This window comes from Bradysia coprophila, assembly GCF_014529535.1.
Source record: "Bradysia coprophila strain Holo2 chromosome X unlocalized genomic scaffold, BU_Bcop_v1 contig_39, whole genome shotgun sequence".
Classification (NCBI taxonomy): Eukaryota; Metazoa; Arthropoda; class Insecta; order Diptera; family Sciaridae; genus Bradysia; species Bradysia coprophila.
Window position 1 is genome coordinate 800850 of NW_023503329.1, and position 24836 is coordinate 825685.

The window sequence follows — 24836 nt, forward strand, 5'->3', positions numbered from 1 at the left end:
TTTGTTTGTACTGTCAATTTTCCACTTTATAATCCCTTTTTATCGAATACATAACAGAAATCAAAAATAAACTGAACCCTGTTATTCCATTACAATTATTTTCCCTTTGAACTCAAAAATCATCTTCCCTTCAACCGCACCCATATATACATCTTTTTAACGTTTAACCCATTTCTTATCAATACATCAAGTTATCTCTAATCTATGCCTATCGCATTATAGTCAGAGAACCGAAAATTCCATAAAGAATCTCCCACAATGTTGTTCGGTATAACAGTATGTCTATACACACCATCATCGGTAGATATGTAGATATACAACACACAAAATTTCCATTGTTAATGTGTTTTACTTAAAGTTATTTGACAATAATTTTAAGTGGCTTCGATGTGTACATATATATGATTTTGCCTTCAATCTGTGCGTGTGTATATATAGATCCATGTTCTATGGGGGCTCGATTTTTTTTTTATTGTACACGCATTTTATATCTGAATATTATTATATCGGTGAACCAAAGAAATTTCACCCTTAAAAAAATTTGAAATTCAATCTCATTTTTTTTTTCTTAAAGGAAAACATAAATCTGCCAAAGAAGAAACCAAAATTATGCCAGAAAACAACCCTTTTCCAAACCAAAGACGAGAAAAAAAAATATTTTTTTTCTTTTCTTTTTTGTATAGGTTTTCTTTATAGGTAAAGAAAAGGAAAGCCCTTGCGTTTTGCACAAACGGTAGGAAAAGGTATTAGAATCATTTGTAAATTCGTATTTATACCAGCACAAGAAAAAAAAACATAATTCCTTATCGTTTACATGTACTTAATACCATATTCTAATACTTTCTGGATGGAGAAAAAAATTCTCTTTCCCTTATTCAATATTATACAAACTTTTCTGCAAATCAAGTGACATGTTGCCGTAGATAAAAAAGAATTCCGACTACCCATAACAAATGTGTAATCAATACACGTTCATTATACTCGAATAATTATTCTAGGGTATACAATTTCATTGGCACGTACGAGCCGGGATTTTGAATAGTGATAAAGTTCATCAGTAAGTATCTTTTTACTTCTCCAGCTAGCTGTTCCACCAGTTAAAGTGTAAAAAGAAAAAACACACTTGGGACTTAGAGGGCTTCAAAGCGCGTGATTTTCGGTTGGTCTATTTTTAGACAAATGCATTGAGGGTTTTCACTCGTTGCTTCAAACAGCACATTTTAAGATTGTAGGGTAGGTCGATACGTTTCGACAGTAGTCAGTAGAGCCTATCATTAAGAAAATATTTTTTTGAATTTTCTTGATTTTCTAGAAAGTTTTTTGAAAACTTTCTCGAAATTCTCGAAAAACATTTTCAAGAGAATTCGAGCGAATCGAGAAATTTGGCACTGCACTGGAGTGGTCCAATTTTATATGGAAAATTTATCGATAACTTTTAAGCCCTGCTATTGGGCAAGTGTCCAGGTCTGCGGCTCGTGCCATTCTACAGTGAGTTTGTGTGCAATCTAACAGAAATTGACCATTTTTAAAAGAATTTCGATTACCCCGCCCACTCCGAAGTCAATTCGGTCTTGAACACCGTACCGTCAAACCAGGATGGCTTTTTTTAAGATTCAAATTTCAAACTTTTTGCCAAAATAAAAAATTGTTCGCAAAAGTTGTTACCAAATTAACACAAAATTAACGCAAATACCGCAAAACCCTTTAACCAAAATTTGCTTTTAGTCAACCTTATCGTATCTGTAAGCTAATATCAACAACAACGTGTATGTTGTCTGAACGATATTTAAGTAAAGAACGATTTACTTGCGCCTTTCGGATTATATATTTGTGGTAATGGCAAAATTTGTTTTTGCTTGTTAAGGTTTTGCAAAAGAATTTCGGTTTCCTAAAAATGTTTGTTTTATTTGGTATGTTTCGTTTCCAATACAAGTCATTTACTAGTTGTTAGCAGAGAAGATGAAAAGGAACGATTAGGAAATGAGTTATGTGAAACTTTTGTATGTTTCTACCAGTGAGTCGTAGGTAGATTTGACATTTTTAAGTAAATGGAAAGAAAATCGGATTGCGAAGGAACTGTTTTTCGTGACAGATTGCTGATTATGTAATTAAGCCATTTATTTAATGAATGTCTTCCGAATACCATCATACACAGACGTTCATAAATGTCAATAACATTTGAATAGAATCACCCACGATTAGTGCACCCACATCGTTCATGTTTATGGCTGTAAAGGGCTGTTAGTGAGGTCTCTAAACGAACGAACAAAAATCGCAAAAACACTCAGGAACCGACTTTTTAGTTTCTAAGGCAAATGGAACTACAAATTCACCTGAAAGTAGAGTCATGTTAGTCCACTTTCGTCATCTTCAGTATCTGTTTATATTATCTAGTTTGCACTACGATAAGTGTGAAACATGTACGGTATCAAAGTGTACCGTAATTATCATTTTTTTTAGTTAAATCTTTTGTGAAAACTGTCCAATTTTGGGGGTAAATTTTTCTCAGCGATATGACGCCCAATCGATTTCAAAAGCTTGTTTTTTTGATCAATACTTTGATTGACTTTCTCTTTGAAAAAACAGTTGCTAAAAATGTTGTTCTTCAGACGTACACACAAAAAGTTTTCCCACTTATCTCCGTAAGTTACAAACGGAATAATGAACCTAATAACCCGCAGCACCTCATAGGGTGACTAACAAATTAAAAATGTAAGAAATTTCGATGAAAATTTTCTAAACTTAAATAAGTCTTTCCGACGGTATTGCTGTTACAACACCAATCAAAAAGTGCTTCTGTTGAATCTTAAATTACATTTTACTTGTTTATGTTGTAACATTCGGTAAAGTAACCAAACCTGCGAGAAAATAAAACTTTCATTTGAATTATTTAATTTTTGGAAAATGTAATTTGAAATGAAAAGTCTGGTAGGCAAAAGTGTATATATATAGAGAGAGGATATATAAAAAAATGCCTAATTAAATTACAAACTTTCACTTTTACTGCGGTACCAAAAAAAAAGAAGAAGAAAATCATCGCCCCCACCGATTTCCCTTGCTCACACAATTCAAATGTTGACTTTCGGTTTGCTGGGAGCTTTTTTTATTTGAGTTTTAAATGAGAACATTAAGTGAAAACTGAACTTTATATTTTAAAATGTTTAAAAATGTTTTCCGCCACGTTCGGCAACCATTCGCCGTACTTTTTTCCCTTCATTGTGTAACTATTAACACTGAATATTACAGGATTACGTTTGCATACGAAATCGAATCCGGGTAATATGTTGTTCCACCATGTTTATAATAAAGAACTTCAAGCTCAACGTACTTTAAAATAAAATTACATTTATCCTGGAAAGTACTTTACACCGAGATTCATACAACGATTTTAGCAATTATATCGTATGCAAATGTTGCACATTATGAATCTGAGTTGCATAAGGGTTATTTATGGCAATTTAATTACAAAATTTGATATTTTCTGCACAACATGCCAATAACGGTATGAGAGGTACTCCTAGGTTTTTCTAGCTCAATTATTGTAATATCCACGTCTCATATTACGTCACGTGGACAGCTTCACCTCTATTTTTTTACGTTGGTGCTAAACCGCCTCCTAATAGACTATTTATAATATTTTAGCAATTTGCAGGCGTAAGCAAATATCTCATACAAGCCTGCAAAAGCATGTACACCAATCAAGAGAATAATTGCAGGCGCCTGCAAATAGCCAAAATATTATAAATAGTCTATTAGGAGGCGCCTATTGGCCAGATGGACTGTATTTCATACAATTTTGATTTAATAAGAAAAAGCCTCCATACACTGACACCACGTACTCAACTCAAAATGCTCAAATCTCCACTTCTACTGCTATTCTGAGAGCTTTCATTTGGACAATTCAACTTTAAAGTACGTCCTGCTTTTACCTACCGCAATGCGGATAGAAGTAACAAGACCTGATCACTTCTATACCTATGAAAACTGGAGTTAGTTTGCAAAAAAGAAAACTTAGTCCCCAAAACTCGTGATGTCTTTTATAATTGAAATTTAAATTGAAATGCAAGACATATCACAGTCCGTCATATGCCCCTTTCTAGAGAAACGAAAGCAGCACAGACATCCAATTAATGTCTGAATGGCATTACCTTTAGAATGGACGGGTACAATACCATTTAATTACCATTTCAATTGAAACACAAACACAACCGAGACAACTATGAGACATTGCACTAATTGATTAATACATTTTTTTTGAAAAAGAATTTCAGCTCTCCTGTTTGATGTTCTACGAGCAAAAGTCAACGCCCGGCCGCGTGCAAATCGACCGTCCCTAACTTATGCACAAAACAATAAATTATGCTTTATCCAAACAATCCAAAGTTTGAGATCAATTGAGCAATTAAGCAACGAAAATCTGTTTCTGTGTGTTTGATATTTTATTTCATTTTAACGACAACTTTGTACAAATTTAAATTTTCTAAGGACGATTAAATCCATTTCGACGATTTGCTGGAAAGTGGTTTTTAATGATTGTACATGCTACACCCATTAGACCGTGTAGTTCTAACGACCGTATTTCGCCTGTGTGTGTATATGTTGTTGGTTTTTTTTCGTATTATTAAAGAAACAGGTGTTTAGTATAAAAGTATTAAAGCCGCATGCAATTTTCATAAATCAAAAGCATAAACCAGGCCATTATTGTTTGAAATAAAAATGAAAATAAAAAGAAATTAAACTCTTATAACACAGTCTGTAGTGTCTATGTCTATACAACACACGGTACGGTATATGTCGTATGCTATGCAGAACATGAGAGAGTGGAGTGGCAAGTTATTTCAAATGTAAACGAATTTTCCCACTTAAACTCTACTGTTTCGTTATTATTTAGCAAATGCCTTGCTGAAAACATGGAAATTCTATTTAAATTTACCGTAAGAAATGCATTCGAAAAGAAAAAATAAGAAGAAGAACCGTAAGCTGTCAGATTTTTCTTAATTTTTTACTTACGACGTGTGAAGATAAAAGAGTTTGTTTTTAGACCGGTAAGGATACGAGGGTTTCGTATCCACCATATAGAAGACGTGAAAAGAGGACATTGTAACATATAGGGCAAATTATCTAGAATATTGAAAGACTTATCCACTGTATCATTCTAACCAAGGCCCAGCTGCAGATTGTTTCAATCATCAAAATTTTGTTTGAGTTTTTAAGTAGTAGATTATGACGTGGACATAAGAAGAGATATTACGTTACATGGGATATAAAGTGGCATTTCCTTTCCTTTCCTAGGGAAAAGTCTTTACATTGTTCGTAAAGTAAAACTTAATATTCGGATAATAATTTCAGCAAGAATCGCAGTGGCGTTGAGATTGGGTAATAAAGTCTGCGAGGATCATATGTGCGTTTGTGGTGGAATTGTCGAGTCGAACGGTCATCATGCCCTGTCGTGTAATCTATCCAAAGGGAAGTACTCCGGACACCTGGCTCTCAACAGAATTTTCCTATCGGCATTCGCATCAGCTGGGTTTCCAGGTAAGCTGGAGCCGCCTGGACTTTCTCGCCGTGACGGAAAATAGACCCGACGGACTTGCTTATTACCCTTGAAGTCATGGCAAATCATTGGTGTGGGACGTTACAGTGGTTGATACGGTTGCCCCAAGCTATTTGAGATGGAGTTCGGCACGTAGTGGATCGGTAGCAGACAATGCAGAACGTGATAAGCACAACAACTACACTGACCTTAAAAATCAATATATCTTCACGCCGCTGGCTTTCGAATCCTTCGGTTCTGTTGGTCCAGAAACTTCAATTTTCTTGCAAAAACTCGGTAAACTTATGGCCAGAAATTCCAAAGAACAACGGTCATTAGATTTTCTGTTGCAAAAAATTTCAGTTTCCATTCAACGAAGAAATGCCACCTGTATTCGGGACACGTTTGGAATTGACGATAATTGTGATATTTTTATGTGATATAGTCGTATGATCTTTTAGTTTTATTGTAATGTGCAAATATTGTGAATAAAATTCTGTTCTTCTAAAAAAAAAAAATGATATTTCGTATTACGATGAGTAAACATACCTCGGGCTGAAGCTCTCGGACACTTTTACTCATCTGGATACGAAATATCAAGTTATTTCCCTTTACATACTGCATGCGTCGAAAATTATATTTTGTGTGTGTCAATAACTCTTCCGACGAGCTCAGCCTCGAGCTCAGCATGTATAATCCATTACATAACTCGGGAAAGTCACATTGTCCGATGATTTTTGATCCGAGGCGAAGCCGAAAACTCGACTTTCCAACTTTTTATATTTTTATAACTAATCGCATCAATAATGGGATAGTGGAGTGTTCACCTATTTTGCAATGTCCGCATTGCAACAATTTCAATTTGCGCGTGCGAGTCTCCCATTATTGTCTAGTCAATTCGCTCTGGTTTCTTTTTATTTAAAATAAAATCAACGATAAATTGTAATGAATGACGCTAAAAGAAACGAATAAGCACGTCCGTAAGTTAAAAAAAAAGAGTAAATAAAACAAAAATTACGACGAACTTTAAGTATAATAAGTAGCGGAAGTATGTTTCGTAGTTCTTAGAGTTTTCGGTGTTGTTGCTCTTTCACGCAAAAATTGGTTGGATGCAATAAAAGAAAAGAAAAACATTCCATTTGAATGTAAATATACAACTGTCTGTCTGAAGAAAAGCATCCTTGGAGCACAAAGAAAAACTAAAAGTTTTTTGTTCCACAAAACTTACAACAATAGTGAACGTTATACCTCCAGAACTATGTGTCTTAAAAAGACCTTTCCTAACATCCTTCAAGGCACACAAACGGCTTTAATTTAAAAGAATATTGTACAGTTCTTTATAATGTACTACGTTTTCTAATTTGATGTGCAAATACACAAACAAGAGACCATAAATTACGAGAGGAAGAAAACTTTTCTTTTTTCGTTTATATATACAAAAAAAAACGAACGGGGCATAATATTTTCCTTTTGCAATTACGACAAATTTCACCCGCAAAATACTTAATATGAAGAAAGAAAAAAAAACGAAAAGTTAAAAACAAATTCATCTTGTGGGGTTTTGCCACTGCCCACTAATGGAAAAAAGAATACTTGCTATTTATTTTAATGTCTGTTTGTGGAAAATATGCTTTTTCTATTTATTAACACATTTGCTGAGGAAAAAAAAAGTTTATTGTTTGTTCCGCTGCTGTGTGGGGGTTGGCTAATGTGTTGTAATCTTAGGGAAAAAAGGTCTTTTTCGATATCGGTCATTGTTCTGTTTAAAGCATTTAATTTCTCATTTGTAGCTCTTATTAGCAAAATCAATTAGAAAGATATAAATCTTTTGTTTCATCTGGTTTGGGACGGTTGTGAGACATACGTATAATTACGTTCTCAATTAGTAAGTAGAAGTAGAAGTAGAAAACTTCGCTTCGATAATGGTAATGTCAGTTTCAAAGAGTAGTGCGACTTGACCTTGCAGATCTACAGTCATTTTTTTGGTTCACAAATATTCCGTTTTATGAGCTTGCAGACATGTTGGCTAGGGTGGGTCGTATTTTCATTTTGTTTTTATTTTAAAAGGCCTGGCCCCAGGCTGTACTCAGAATTGACCAAGGAATCCGAAACAGCAAAAAAAATTTTTTTAATTCATTTTTCCCTTGCCTCTAGGCTGATTTTTGATTTTTGGGGTAGTAGCATGAAATTGCACACAATGTTGACAGATATCTCGGGCAGTTGGGAACAGAAGACATTGCTGCTAACTGTAGTGAATAGCTGAGGAGTCCAGCTATGAAATACCATAAGATCGTTGTTGTTCTTCGCCTTCACTCGGGCAGGGTAACTCTGTCAGTGTTCCCAACTAAGACTTTTCAACCAAAAATTTCAACTTTATTTGCAAACAAAATCGGCAAATCACGACATAATACATCGTGTGAGGTATGTCTGAACAGCTAATCTCATAGAGAATCCATTGCAGAGACGTTTTTTGTAAACAAGTTGAAAAAACTCACAGGAGCTTTGTTTTTGAAGCCCAAAGTTGGCAATTTTTTGTTAGAATGAAAAAGTTAAATGAACAAAAAAGGTTCTAATCTGGTGAAATTGATAGTTTTATACCTATTCATCCTAAATAACAATTTTCTGAGCAAATAAACGTAAATTCGTCGATTTTTGTTCATTTGAATTTTTCATTCTAACAAAAAGTTGCCAACTTTGGGCTTCAAAAACAAAGCTCCTGTGAGTTTTTCAACTTGTTTTCAAAAAACGTCTCTGCAATGGATTCTCTATGAGATTACCTGTTCAGACATACCTCACACGATGTATTATGTCGTGGTTTGCCGATTTTGTTTGCAAATAAAGTTGAAATTTTTGGTTGAAAAGTCTTAGTTGGGAACACTGACAGAGTTACCCTGCCCGAGTGAAGGCGAAGAACAACAACGTTCTTATGGTATTTCATAGCTGGACTCCTCAGCTATTTACTTCAGTTAGCAGCAATGTCTTCTGTTCCCAACTACCCGAGATATCTGTCCACATTGTGTGCAATTTCATGCTACTACCCCAAAAAATCAAAAATCAGACTAGAGGCAAGGGAAAAATGAATAAAAAAAAATTTTTTTTTGCTGTTTCGGATTCCTTGGTCAATTCTGAGTACAGCCTGGGGCCAGGCCTTTTAAAATAAAAACAAAATGAAAATACGACCCACCCTAATGTTGGCGTGGAAAGTGGTGCCAGTTATGACATAGTATACTACGTCCTTGCTTGCAAGTTTATTGTTTTGGCAAGTGTGAGGTTTGTGGAACGAGTCGAAGGCGAGTGGAGTAATAGCTTACAAGTAATTGCATAAGATATTTTGCACGCTTGTGTGAGTGCATTTTCACTATCACAAGCAGTGACGAGAAGTGTATTTTACCGTTCATAAGCATGTAAATTACTATTTCCTAACTGGTGTTAAAATATCGCGTACTTCCAACGTCATTTAGGAAAAACATTGTTCCTTATGCTAACAGATTTGTTTTAGCCAATTCGATTCCACAACTCGTCTCCGGCTCGTTCTGGAGACCTCTTATTCGCTAAAAAAAAACCTAAAATAACTATTCATGAGCATTTTACAACCGTTACAATCGTTAAGAGTTTTTTGCCCTTGTGATCATACCCAGGAGGTGAGTAGTTATATAAATGTATTGATTCTCAATGGCACATTCGACCAGCCAATTCTAATAAACTACTTTCACTACCTGTATAACTATAAGAGTGTTGCTTTACCTTATTTTTACCTAGCTTTTTGAACAAAGTTTTGAACACTATACTCATATGATGTTGAAAATTATTCTCCTGACAGCATCTGACTATCGAAAAATGTAAAGAATTTTCGAGTTTGAAAAATGTCAACGACAACGATGCTCTGCAAATGAACTCCTCGAACATGAATCAACATTTTGTTCGACCAAATAAACCGAAATTGACCATGTAAATATATTGGCGATACCACTTACGATGTGAATTTATTATGAATAGATGAAAGTAGTCTACCGTCCATAAACAATTCACCTCCTTTTTAATGGCATATGTTATGTATGTTCCATAATATGGCACTACCGTGCACATGTAAAGTGTATCCATGGAGATTATATTATGCGAAATGGAAATTTTTAACTAATTTATTTGGATCTGAATCTTTCATTAAAAACAAATTCGCCTTTATCCGTATGTTTTACGAAGCGCCAGCACCAGCTCCACACATATTCTCAATTATACGCTGTATACGAACTACCGTAGAGTTTATTGGAAATCTTAAAATTTATTTCAATCTTTTAAACCTTAAAAATGCATTAAGATTCACCTGACTCAGTGGTTCTGTTCTAAGTTTTACTTTAAGTTTTCACAAAGATATCTCTTATTAAATAGATCGATACACACACACACACACGACGTACCATCCCATGCCATACTTAAAACTAACATAAATATCTTGGAGCTAAATTGTTGAAAACTTAAAAGTCTGGAGAGCGTGTTCAAACGAAGAAATGAAAGAACGAAAACAAATAAATTAACTTTTCTACATGTGTTCGCACGCTTTCGGTGCAAAGGAAAAATAGACGGATGAGACAGTTTCTGCTGAACTAATTAAATATTGTGAGCTGTAACGATAGCGGAGGGAGATTGAATGTATTTGGAAAAGAAAAACCAAATATCATATTCAGTCGACGTAATTATACACTTTCTTTGCAATGTCGGGGAAACAAACGCAAATAAGAAGACAATCGAATTGCAGAATAATATTTTGCTGTTTCACATGATCAGAAATTTAACGGAGAAATATCAGCTCAATATCAGCACTGGTCTTCTGATTGCAACAAGGGTCAAATTTCTAAGCACACCACTTATATTTCCTGTGTGTTTTTCACTTACATTACCTATCTATCCACCTCTGGTGCATTCATAGTGATTGTGTCGAATATTTTGCCATATTTCACATACTTCGACGGCAGAGCTGCATAAACAGATGGTACTCGGAGATGTAATTTTTCGAAAATCATTTGATTGCTTCTTAGAAAATATCAGAGTTTGACTTTAAGATTTGAAAGCTTTAATGTCGACCCACTTTCGTGCGTCTCCCTAATTTAAAAAAGAAAATTGGTTGTTTCAACTGTGCGGTTCGTTTGTTTTGCTGTTGTATGTGCTTGAGGCAATTGCCTGTTTTCTTAAATTTCTGTAATTTTTGTTAAACTAACGACAAATTGGAGTAACATAACACAAAGTAACGAGATGCAAGAAAAATCTCAATTATGCTTCGCGGAAGCAAAGCCTAGCTAACAGTTATCGTGGAACCGATCAAGGAAAAAGGAAGTTGAAAATGGCTACAATCCCAATCGCATGGATGGTGTACGATTAAGTCCATTGATACTAGGTCCGAGGACTGAATCTAATGGTTTAGGTTGTAATTGGGCCTGATGGGCAACCTTCCTAATCATATGGAAAATTGATTTGATAAATTTACAGTTCGAGACAGTGAAATTTCAGCATGAATTTTCTTCTCCTGTTTCAGCTGATTCACAGAAACAATCGAAACTGTTCAACCGTATAAGCAGGTCGTAACAATTTTGGTTGCATGTATGGATCAGCTGAAGTAAATTCATGCTGAAATTTCACTGCCTCTGACTGTACCAAAATTTGCTGAAAAATATCAAACATTTTCCAAAATTTTGGCGAGCAAGTCAATTTTTAATCATTAAAATTAAAAAGTGGATTATTGAAGGGATTCGTAAAAATTACGTTAAAGTTCGCAAGCTTGTCAGCAACACTCAATTTATCATCAATTTCTACTTCTACTGCTTCAGTGATCTCGTGATGGTAAGTAATCCTCTTAGAATATCCACTTTTAAGCCTTGATTCTTTCGATACAAAAAATTCTAACTACAATTTACACACGACATGCCCTGTATTCATATGTCAAGGTTCATAAAGTGGAATGCTTAATTATCCAGCTGGGATGCATCCAATGTGTGAATTCAATTGAATCATCCAATTACCTTTGTTTATTAGGTCTGTGAAACCTAGCAGATGTGATTTCGCTCTAAGTGTCCAATGTGAACAACGAGCAAAATATATATTACTCTCAAACACACACACACATACGTATGGTGAAAAGAAAAATGGCATTGACATTCCGCTTCGCAGAACGTGGCAAAATAATGTGATTGAGATTTTTTTAAAAGCACATACGCAAGCGAAACTGAATATACATTTTTCTTTCTCGCATTTTCAATCAAGCAGAAAATTGTTTATTCAAATTGTTGGAAGAGGAAATTTTTTTTTATTTTGAAGTGAGACTTGCAAATGAAATTAAAATCAACCGAACAAGATCTGCAAAGTGTATGCGAATAAATATACATACAGAGATTATCTCCGGAGAACGGAAAAGCATTTTCTGTGTACAGTTGGAAATATTGTCGGATGGGTAGTGTTTTGCTTCAGCAGTTGGTTCACAGATACATTGAAATACAATACACAGATGGTCATGTGGCCACAACGAAAGTACGATTAGAGCACTTCGCCTTCGGCTCCAATACCGCAATAATTCGGCTTTATGTTGTACGCCGGTAACATTAGCATTGCATAACAAAGACATTGTGTTGATCATGCTTGTGGTTGATCAGTTAGTGAATTCAGCAATATGAGAGCAAAAACCTGCACATTTTTCTGTTTTACCAACTGTAGTAATATCCGATTCAGGGTTTTTCATCATTCAGTTGGAAACTTTCCAATGCTTATTTTGATGTTTTGTCGAAAAGTTTGTAATGTGTGGAAAAATAATGTTATGTATTGAAATGTCACATTAAATCAAGGCAGCAAACTCCCTTATACTGTCAATAAGAATCGCAATGGTAGTTATTATGGCACAAATTATTTGTACGCGCCGCTGCCTATATTATACCCATGATTTATACATCATGAAAATATGTCGCAAAATTTATACCAAAATTCCATTTTCTTTTAATTAAATTTTGTTGGAGCTATATATGCCGTGTGTTCAGCACGCTTCAATTTTTGCAGAATCAAGTCAGTTCTCTTCAAAATTGAATGATGGTGCATTATGTATGCGAGCAAACTTTATTTTTAATCAAGTGCCTTGGCACAGGAACACATTTATTATTCCGTTGCATTTTCTTTAATCGAATGCATCAAAATGTGACATTTTTAGTCGCTAAAGGAAGTGGGGTAAATGCCGGAATCGAAACGACAAAATTGTTTGAGAAGATGAAAGAATTGGAATATATTAATGAGGAATTGAACACGCTGAAAACAAAGAAAATCAGCCATTCAATTGAATCCACAGTTGTGTCTTAAAGGTGGCACAAGTTTGGTTGTTCAAGTTATGAATGCTTAGTGTTTTTTCTTGCAAGTAATTCAATTTATTATCACCCCTTAACGTAGGGTGTGAGGGATACAATTCGCACCTGGTTACATAATTAGGGTAAATAATAGTACATTGAATGACAAGGGGCGAAAGTAAAAAAATTCAACCGTGTGCGAGAGTTGGAGCCCGCGCCGAAGGCAAGGGCTCTAATCGCACAGGTTGAATTTTTTTACTTTTGCCCCGAGTCGTTCATACTATTTTTTTTGATACCAACATTGAAAATTGATACGTATCGCAAACATCGCAACAAAATGTTGAAATAAAAAGGCATTTAGCCAGAAATTGCGGGGGTCCAGGGGGCGGCAGCCCCCTGGTATATGAAAAATTTAATAATTTAGCCATCACAACAATAACACACACAAAAATTAAGATATAACTAACAAATCATTCAGTAACAAAAAGTATCAACTTTGTATGCTAATTTCAATAAGAACACTGGCGCACAGTGTTTTACAATTTTGATCAAAGTATTCTGCATAATATGAGCGGATTTTGTTGACAACTCGACTCATTTCTCTCATTTTCTGTGACGTCAGTCACTTTCGCTGTTCGTTCAGTTGCGTTCGCTCTTCGTTAAGTACTTTCTCCCCGTGGGATGCATTTTTTTACTTTCGCCCCTCATATGCGGGGCGAAAGTATCATTTTTCAATGTTGGTATCAAAAAAAATAACAAACATAGATCAAGACAGTTACTATGACCAAAAAGATCGAAATGAAAATAGAAATTTACTTGGTACCAAGTAGTCAATCAAAATAGTTATTTATCTACCAAGGTAGGTATGAAGGTATTTTTTCGCACTAGATGTCGATTGTCGACCCGAGGCGAAGCCGAGGTCGACAAGACGTCGTGTGTGGAAAAATACCGGCATACCTACCGTGGTAGATACAACGTTTTTCGCAATTTCGGGCCATAATCACCTTTCCAATGCAAAACATGTCCTACATTTTGTTCTAAAATTCTTGTGTATACAGAAATTCATTTGAACGATCGAGAAGGCTGCATTATAATACACATTGCAATGTGATGTAAAGAGACGCGTTGAATGAAATCGAGTAGTCAATGCTTAGTATATACGCTTCAACAATACGTTCGGTATAATTGTGTGACTCTATAGCCGAATGGCTATAGTCGCTGTTTTGTGCTCAAAAACCTTTTGGTGTCGGGGGTTCGATTTCTGGTCAATGCAAGATTTTTATTTATAAAAATTTAGCCTTCGTTGAAGGTAATAGGTTCTTTAGCGTGCGAAAAAAAAGTTGATAACGCACTGCGTGCGAAAAAAAAGTTCATATTGCGCTGTGTCCGGGAATACAGTGAAATAAATACCTTCAAAACGACATTAAATGGATGCATCGAAAGGTGATGATTATGGACCGGAATTGCGAAAAATAAATTTAAAAAAATTAAATAAAATTAGGCCACAGACTAAGAATGTTTGAGCCAATTTCGCGTACGAGGGATTCTTTTGATAAACAGCCTACCGAAATCGGACGCTTTTTCCAGTGGACTTTTTTATATGTGCCTAGAAAGGTATTCGACCCTAGAAGCCAAAACCACTTTCAAAAAAATTCTTCGAAGTTTGTGTGGCTGGTGAAAGGTGAACAAAAACCGAAAACTTGCACTTTTCTTACTGAAATTTCTCGAGGTACACAAAAAGTACATGGTCGTGTAGGGTGTCATTTCACAGGTAATTTAATGTGCTTTTGGGCCAAACAGGGTCTTATGTGGTTTGGATGCATCTACGATGAAATAGAAGTTGAAATGTTTGGGTGTACATATTTCATCATAGATGCATCCAAACTTCATAAGACCCTATTTGGCCCAAAAGCACATTAAATTACCTTTCAAATGATACCCCACACGACCATGTACGTTTTGTGTAACTGGAGAAATATTGGTAAGAAAAGTGTAAGTCTTCGGTTGAAAACTTCAACTGCACACATTTCAGTGTCAGTGAATTTTAAACCCAATAAGTCCCTATTCGGCTCAATAGTACATGTGATTACCTTTCTAATGACGCCCCACACGACCTTGTACGGCTCGCGTAACTGGAGAAATTTTTGTAAGAAAAGTGCAAGTTTTCGCTTTATGATCGCCTTTCACCAGCCACACAAACTTCGAAGAATTTTTTAGAAAATGGTTTTGGCTTCTCGGGTCGAATACCTATCTAGGCCCATATAAAAAAGTCCTCTGGAAAATGCGTCCGATTTCGGTAGGCTGTTTTTCAAAAGAATCCCTCGTACAAGAAAAATAGCCACAGATTAACCGTCTCAAACAGATTAACCGTCTCAAACAGATTAACCGTCTCAAACAGATTAACTGTCTCAAACAGATTAACCGTCTCAAACAGATACCCAATTTGTGCTTACTTTTTATTGAACGGGATGGACGACTGGTAAATCTGTCATATCATAGCAGTCTTTCCTTTCGGTGAATTCGGTGCAGAATCGACTTACGAGCATTCACATCGTTTTTAATTTCGATCTACCGATCTACCACCGTAATTTTTAATCGAAACCTATAAACGCTATAAACCGGCAAAATGTGTAACACAACACAATGAAATTTCTTCAAGAACTTTCCCGATTGATTTATTATTGCATTGCAGTTTAATTGTGGTAAGCGTGTATAATTTATCATATCAAAATTTTATCTCAGAAACATCTGCTGTTGTTTATTAGTTGTGGCATATAAAGAGGAATGTAATAATTTATCGTATCTGGGACAATTAATGAGGTGAAGTTCTGTTTCACTCTGTTTGAACTATATACATACGACACACATGACAGAGCTTGCCAACGAGCAATTCTATATTCTAAGATGCGTATGTATCGAACCTTCTGAGATCGATATTTCATCCAAAGGTAACAACGAGTTTCCCAAAGGCCATTAAGAGCAATTTTGCAAATTTGTAGCTTTTGTATTTTTGCTTGCTTTAATGCTGATACTTTTTAAAAAAATGCTTTAAGGGAAATCATCAAACCACTAATATTTTCCCACCTAAATGTAGGCTACACATTTGCAAAAGGGTCCATCGCTCTTAACTTACATCAAAGTAAAAAATTATTTAAATGTATCCCCCATCATCTTGTGGTCAAATGTAAACATTTGCGACAGTAAACACCTTAACCTGGCCCTAAGCTTTTGAGCAAAAACACTTCACACAAGTGCGAGGGTTTACCATACGTTTCAAAAGGTTTCATTCTAATAAATAGGTTCATTTCGGCCGTGTCGCATACACAATGTGTATCATTCATGTGTTTTGAATAAAACTTGATTGAAATTCTTCAGTTGAAATCGTCAAAGGTCCGGGCCTAATTTTCGGAATATTAATTTGATAAAATTTTACAGTCAGAGGCAGTGAAATTTCAGCATGAATTTGCTTCAGCTATTTTTCCGCTCATCCACATTGAATGTTAATACTTCTGTTTATTCGGTTGAAGCTGCTGCTACCTTCAGGCGCGTGGTAGTGGTAAAACCATACAAGACGTATACATAGTTTGGATTGTTTGTGTGGATCGGCTGAAAAACAGCTGAAGCCAATTCATGCTGAAATTTCACTGCCTCTAACAGTTACTGTACTAAATTTCGGTAAATATCATTTGAGTAAATCAATTTTTCAAAAATAGTCCAAGCAACATCACACCTAAAATTAATGCAAACCACAGTCAAAGCTTCGGATGAATTGAATGTGAAAAGAAGCAACAGTAACCGACCAAACCTATAATTCGTGTAAAAATTATTTTTCCCAGACCGCATTCGCATTCATAAGAGATTATTTCCTAGAATCCATCGAAATTGTCGAGAATTTAAGTTTTCAAACATTTCCGGACCAACTTTTTCAAAGTCACTTATGTCTTTGTAGGCTTAAAGAAGCTTTTGCAAGGTTTGAAGTTATTTTGCATTTCGAATTCTTCCAATAGAAATCAATATGTTGCTGAATCAAATGAAAAAGACTTTTAAATTAAAGCTGGTAGAACATTATAACTTCAGTTGTTTTAGCTTCTCACATCAGTATTACAGCAAGCTTTTTGTTATATCGTTTACAGCGACTAGCGCCTGCATGTTTTGCCCACAAAACCAATTCAATCAAATGATCATTCCGATTTATTACGGCAATATAACCGGATCGCATCAAATTAAACAAATAATAAATCTTGTGACTTTCTTGGTCTATTTGTCATGTAGCCTGGCTAAAAAGACACACAGAGAGGAAATATTCCAAAGTATAAAAGGAAATAAAAGTCTTCGTAAAACTTTTATTAAATTCGAATAAAAAAGCAACCGACATCGGAACGAATTCACCATTTCTTTTCCAGTGCAATAAAACTTATGTTACCAAAGTTTATGTCCCATTCTACAAAACTGTAAACATGATTTGTTGCAACACACATCCACCACTCCCGAATAGATGTTTAGGAGATAACGGTCTCTGGGCTGTTACCCACGATACAAATGTTGCACTAAATTTCTCCGAGAGACATAAACCATCATAAAGTACCGCCGATATTTTGATGTTAACAGTTGAGAAATGTCATTAATATCATCTACTGTAAGTTGCTAAATTCAACTTAGCGAGCGACACGAGCAAGAAAGAAATGTGATGATACAATTTTCACTAACTGAAAATTGTTATGCATATTACACTGTTAAGTATGGTTTACACTCAGCAAAAATGACTCCGTCAGAGAGTGAGCTGTCAAGTAAACCAAGCAAAAATTGAAAAAGATCAATTTTGTCTCTCACACGGAATGCGTTTTTGGTAAGTGGAAATCAAGCCTTAAATATCCACTTCACTCAACAAAAAGTACTCCGTGAGAGAGCCGTCAGAGAGCGAGCTGTCAAGTAAACCAAGCAAAAATTGAAAAAGATCAATTTTGTCTCTCACACGGAGTACGTTTTTGGTAAGTGGAAATCAAGCCTTAAGTATGGTTTCCACTCAGAAAAAAATTACTCGGTAAGAGAGCAAGCTGTCAAGTAAACAAAGGAAAAATTGAAAAAATTCAATTTTGTCTCTCACACCGAGTACTTTTTTGGTAAGTGAAAATCAAGCCATGGATGAGGCAGATCATCCGATTGTATACGTATACTTATATCATATACGTATAAGACGTACGTTATCATTTACATACATATCTGTAATATATATGGCCATGGTAGTAGAGAAAATGCCGCGCTCTCTGTTAAAGCTTTTACGTATGATAAAATATTCGCATATTATAATATAGCTCGCACCCAAGATGAGGGCATATTTACGATCTCATATGTCACAATATAAACGGGCAACACCTGCACTCAACATAAATAACCCTTATACGAAATATTTTGACGATGAAAATAATTTTATGTTATTTGTGTAACATGGCGTACTGCAATACGTATTTGCATTTTACTGAAAAATGTTTTATTTCAACAGCATTATCAAATAAAATTCACATTATGAATGTGTACACACATTGCTATAGCACACATCCATCCATAATATAGGTGTGTACTCAGTGTGTACACACGTTAAGTGTTTTGAATAAAATGTAGTAAATAACTTCACCTCGCAACTTCTTATAACATTTTCTATGGGAAGCAAACACACTCATACAAAATATATGTGAAGGGAGCCATATCCGAACGTAATCTCACTTTGATGTGATAATCTCACAAATTTCAAATAAAATTACACTTAAAGCACATCTCAACTGCATCATTCATAAATTTTGTGCATACAGGACACTTTTTCGTGAACACTTCCCACACACAGGCAAACACAACACCACCACCACCACCCATAATTTACAACCCAACATTTTGTATGAAACACTCAAAGTTCATCCTTTCAATGACGCCAATTCCCACTTATTTCCATATGGGATTCCGACTACTGTTGACTTTCGCATATTATAAATTCCAAGCAATTCCAAGCCAACGAACATTACTTATCCGGTGTAATGTGAATGGGGGGACGACGAAAACGCAATGTCGATGTACCAAATATGGTACTTTCGGTTGTTACATAAAATGCAAAATTGCAATATGCAAAACGTCGAAAGGTTTAGGTGCGGTAGGGAGTGACGACCGTTTCTTTTTTTTTCTCTTCTTCTTCTCTGAAATGCTTGCATGCTTAATATGCCTGGCTCTTGGATGCAGAGAATCAACCTTAAATATGTGCGAAGTTATTGGCGTTCGAGTGTGAAATGCGTTCACAAAATTGTTTTAAAATGATTGCTGAAATTGACAGTGAATTAAGTTTTGGAATTTGGCGCTGCAAGATACCATACTGGAACATTAATTTTGTGCTGTGTGCATGATTAAACGGGTGGTTGGAGGACTTTGAAAGCAATAAAGGGTTTTTCCTTTGGTACAAAATTGACGATTAATCCAATTCGTCTCGCATCAAAGATCCATTTGAATAACCATAAAATTCAATAAAATTCATAGATTCCATTCAATGAACTCATCGAACTATAATTTTTGGAATTAATTTTTAATGAATTGAAAATAATTTCTGACTTTGTTCGGCAATTTATTTTGCAGAGTTTATGAAACCTATTTGGTATGGGTTTGTGGAGGTGTAGCATTGACTATTTGAGAATTTAATTCTTAAAATTCTATGGTATACCTAGCTCAACCAGCATCGCTGGTTGTATGTGGTCGGACTAGCTAGTTTAGTCATCATTTTTTTTTATCAATTAACTTCGATAAATAGGATACCGAAGCGTAAACATCACAGCTAACGATCGAATTGTCACTATAGCCCTCGAGTAGCAGAAATCATAAACATTGACAGCACAACTTTCCATAGACTGACTGAAGCAACAGGGTAGATTATAAGCCAGGGCCTACTTTTTAGAAACTTTTAGAGAAAATCGAGAAATTCAAGAAACTTTGAGAAATTCAAGAAACTTCGAGAAATTCAAGAAATTTCGAGAAATATTTCTTGAATTTCTCGAAGTTTCTTGAATTTCTCGAATTCGAGAAATTTCAAGAAATTCCAGAAAATTCAAGAAATTCGGGAAACTTCGAGAAATAATTTCTCGAGTTTCTTGAAGTTTCTCGAATTTCTCGAATTCGAGAAATTTTAAGAAATTCGAGAAATTTCAAGAAATTCAAGAAATTAGTTTCCAAAAAGTAGGCCCTGTTATAAGCTGTGTTATATACTGATGCATTCGATGTATAAGAGCAGTCACTTTTGACATTTGAAAGAAATCATTTTAGTTGTAAACATTTCGCTCGAAGCAATATTTGCAATGTTCTACAATTTGCACATGAACAACTTTTGTACATTTTGATAGAGTGTATCGAAAAAGTATCCTTGAATTGCCACAATAGAATGTTCCGTAAATGGACGGACGATATGAATTCACCCCCCGAGAAGAAAATATTGATGAATTTTTGATTTGTGACCCAGATCCATTGGTAGTTGCATAACACACATAAAATGAAAATTTTCCTAGTTTTAGTCGAATTCCGGAAAAATTCCAATTCATTTTGTTGCTGAATAGTTTCAATTGGTCTGGGAAATCGAACGTTAACTATTTTACTATTGAAAACCAGTGGTCTGCTGTTTTTCTAAAGGAAATCTTTCTGTGTTGTTAAAAATCGAGTTGAAATTGAGATGAGATTAAGGAGAGGTAAGAAAAAAAAATATTTTTAATTAATTGGATACTTGACCTATCTACCTTGGGTAGATAAAAGGTATAGGACAAAGGTTCAACAGTCCATCAAATGATTTTACTTAAGCCTCTCGTCATGGGTATTTTTCCAAAAAATGTTTTTCTGTTGAAACTCAAATTCAATCAAAATAATTCAATCAATTTGATACTCCACTCGAGTTTTAATGAACAAAATTAGTGAATTATTGGTCTAGGACCCGTTCTCAAACATTGAGCTGGATTTAATTCCACATTCTCGATATCCAGACAACAAAATTTCATTTGCATAAATTGATTGAAATAAAAAATGTAAAAAAAAGATTTAAAAAAAACCTTTGATGTTATTGCAACTGAAAGATGACAAAAAAAAGCCGCTACACGTGCCATATCCGAAGCTCTACCTTTTAGATTATACGCTAAATAAATGTCTGGCTGAATGTAGAATGCTATTGCTATATAGTAATAACTAATTGAAGGCAACTCAAATTGAATTTGGAAGTACGTAGACTAAACAACCATTTTGAATTGTAATTTGTATTCGGATGTTGGATATTTCTACTTTTAAGAAGAAGTGTGTTTGTGGGGTTGTGCATAAATGACGTTTACCTTAAGTGGATGACGACTTCTATGAACGGTAATCACTGACTGAAATATTCACTAGGCCTATCCTTGTTAAATCCCAGGGCTCACTCATTTTTCGTAATATATGAGTCCTGTAGACATGGAAAACTGAGAGACCTCGGGGGCTCAAACCCAGAATAATAAACCAATTAGTACCAATACGCGCTATCAACGAAATCCTATCTTTAAAACCAATTTTTGCTTCAAATTTACGAATATTCACCCCTCGATTGAAACCGCTGTTTTGCTGATTGTTGGAAAACTTTTAAGTGAATATGTTAAACATAATACACGTTCTTCTTTCAAGTGAGAAAATCTTTCCCTTGATTTTCCCGATCCTTTCGAACTTTCATGAATATTCTCGAAATAGATAAAATTAAGAAAATTGTCAAAAACAACAAAATTTTCTGGAATTCTTGAATTTTCTCGAACTCGAAAAATAGAGGAAAACGAAGAATTTATGGTGAAATTTTCTTGAAAAGATTTCTCAGAGCCAGGTGGTGCTCAAGCCAGTTAAACATCACCGTTGTCTTCAAAGTCCGAATCTATTGTCTTACAAATTTCGAGCTAATATCAAGTTTCCCAGTGCCAGATTTTTTGTAGCACAAAGGGAAATATCCCATTTCGACCCTACAGCATTCCAACAATGAGAGACTAAGACAGACTCTTTGTCCATTTATAGTTGTGGTCAAGGACCTGAGAATATTGAAAAGTTTATGCGAAATGGTAATTCTTGTCAAACCACAATTCCTGCATAATTGCACAATCTCGAGAAATTCTAACTTTCACTGTTCGATAGACACAACTACGCAAAATTTTCCTTTTAAATCTTCTAGATGCTTACTCTAACGACCAACGACAATAAATTCGTCATTCAGTTAAAATGTAGGTTACACAAACTCATATAATGCTATTTTATGCAAACCGTACAACATCGTTCCAACATTTTCTACCAGCCGAACGCCACCACCTCAACATTTATGGTCATTGTAAGATAACATTCACAAAACCAGTTACATCTGATGACATTATTTATCTTTCTCTCTATTTGCTTTCGGGGGGGCTATATTTACATTTCGTAGATCCGCTTCACTAACAAATATATTCCGGAATTTTCGATCTTTTTTTTTGTTGTTGCTCCATTTCATGCTTTTCTTCGTCTTCTTCGCAGAAAATAAATTTTATTTCGGTGTTACTGATAGTGTGGTACACCATTGCAATGTCCCTACCATTAACTTTTGCTATCAAGGCATGCATAGTTTCGTTGGAATCAGAAATTAAATATACGAAAAATTGCGATAACATTTCCGTTGGATGTGCTCATGAAACGCAGATTTTTTTTTTGGTCAAGTTGTATTTCTGTGTAGACACTGGCTGTAACCACGTAAATTACCAACTCAGTTGATCGATTACCACGGGATAATACTCTTTAAACGCTACTACTTTTCCAATTAAATTAATTATCTAAAAAAAACAACTTTGAAACGAATTTTAAATGTTTTTCGATTTATTTGACTGGGTTTGGGGAAGGTAATCAAAATTTCACGTCGTAAACTCTATGTAACTAATTTCAAAGTTTTTTTTTTCAAAAAAAAACGAATTTAATTAATTTAATTGGAAAAGAAGTAGCATATCTGGTGTTAATTTATTACCATTACCATCCGCCACCGGTTCGAAAACATTTCGGTACATGTGTGGTATTGTCGGTATTGCCGGTATTGCACAGTTTGTATATGGAATTTCAACCTAACAAAACCGAAAAAATCTGCTAGCCGATCTATAGCAAACATTTGTGTTCGAAGTGTATTTTGTAATGTAATGGCTAAATGCCAATTAAAAGTTTTCTATTATGGGGGTAACTGTAATGAAAGTAGGATACTCTTCTCGATTGCATGTTGAGCTTTATACGGAGATATTTTTTTGTACGAAAAATAAAAAGTTGCAAAAGTTTATCACAAATTATGTTGTTGTTTTATTTGTCTTCCCATTTTTGTCGTTCGTATATATATATTCGCTAAATTATGTTCAATTTTCGTAATGTATATACGTAACATTTACTTGTTTATGGATACAGCTCTTTTAGTTTGTCGTTTTCAACTCTTTTTTGTAATTTTCTTTTTTTTTTTTCAAATAAAACTTACATTTTTAAACCATGAATAGGACGCTACAGGAGGTCTGGCATCAGCTCGACATTTCAATGTGACATTTTCCCGTTCTGACCTCGTTACCACTCTGCTTGGATCTTCATTTGCCAGATGAACGGATACGGTTGGCGGATCTAACAGCGAACGAGAAAAGAGAAAACAAAACAACCGAATGTTTAAATAAAAAATAAGAGAAATCGGGATAGGAACACAGTATAGAATAGTATACAACAACAAAACTTTTCTGTTTATTTATTTTTTGGATTTGATGCTATAAAATGTTACGCTTTTTCTCTGTGTGGATGTGTGTGTGGATGATTGGTTCAAATTCATATTTTCATCGAGAGAAAAGATTTTTTTTATTACATTGAGAATGGAAAATATAATTTTTATATTATTTTTTGGTAAATAGAATATAAGCTCTGCTGATCTGGATAAATACGCCATATACTTTTATTTTAGCTTTAGGATACACACGACCTAAACACATACACACATCGAGAGATAAAATATTTTATAGATTTTCTTATAAGCGTGCATAACATCACAATATCACGATAATATTGCATAATCTCAGATATATTCAAACACGTTTGAATAAATATTCAATAAATTTACTTACATGCTACACTTATAATCCGCTTATCGTCTATAGCACCACCAGAAAACCAAGGATTTGCGGCTCTGCATATAAGTTCAGCACCATCGTTTTCAGATGATACTTTTAGATTTAATATGCTAACTGTCATATTTCCGTCCTATTGTTGAGAAAGGAAATGCAAAGAAAGAAAAAAAAATTGTTTAGAGAAATTAAAGCAATTGAATGTTAATGTTTGGTCAGTCTTGCAGCGTAAGGCTGGAATCGCAATCACTCAAGATAACAATGATAATTTTACTCTTTTTCCATTGTTATAGCGTAAACCTATGAGTGAACGGATTTTAGTGCGTTTCGTGCTTTCAGCTGTAGTTGCACTCACTCCATTTAACTCTCTGTTTACTTTTAAACAATGGAAAGTGCGAGGAGATTCCATTCTTTGGTCGTAAACGGATAGCTGAACGGCGTAGGTGCGTGGACAATTTAAGGCTGGAATCGCAGTAATTCCATTCACAATATAGTTCATTCGTTTACATGACAGTTAGACAAAAGCCCAGTGAATCAAAATGAATGTTTGAGAGAGAATTATCAACTAACTCAGGCAATTTTGTAGATGGAGGTAATGCGATTCTAGCTTAAGACGAATCTTCACATGGCTAAGGCTCGGAACGGGTTCGGGTTGACCTGATCAGTTCAGGTTATGACCCGAACCGGTTTTAGACCCGAACCGGAACTAAGATTTCGGGTTCAACCCGAACTTGACCCGAACCAGAATTTTAGATTTCGGGTTCAAACCGAACCCGACCCGAACCCGAAATTATTCAATCCGTACTTGACCCGAACCCGAATTTCCATTTCGGGTTTAACCCGAACCTGATCTGAACCCGAAATTTTCAAATA

General features: G+C 35.0%; 1 protein-coding gene across 3 annotated transcripts in view; it reads right to left on the minus strand.

Annotated features, from left to right (window-relative positions):
• Positions 1–24836, minus strand: part of LOC119069725 (synaptogenesis protein syg-2) — a 211548-nt gene that overhangs the window by 50906 nt on the left and 135806 nt on the right. For all 3 annotated transcript variants that reach the window (XR_005086388.1, XM_037173849.1, XM_037173850.1), the window contains 2 exons: positions 23964–24099; positions 23339–23475 (listed from right to left, as the gene is read on the minus strand). Coding sequence is in view for 2 of the 3 variants with exons in the window: in XM_037173849.1 (XP_037029744.1) it covers positions 23339–23475; positions 23964–24099 (273 nt within the window). In the remaining variant the exon portion in view is untranslated. The remainder of the gene's footprint in view (positions 1–23338; positions 23476–23963; positions 24100–24836) is intronic.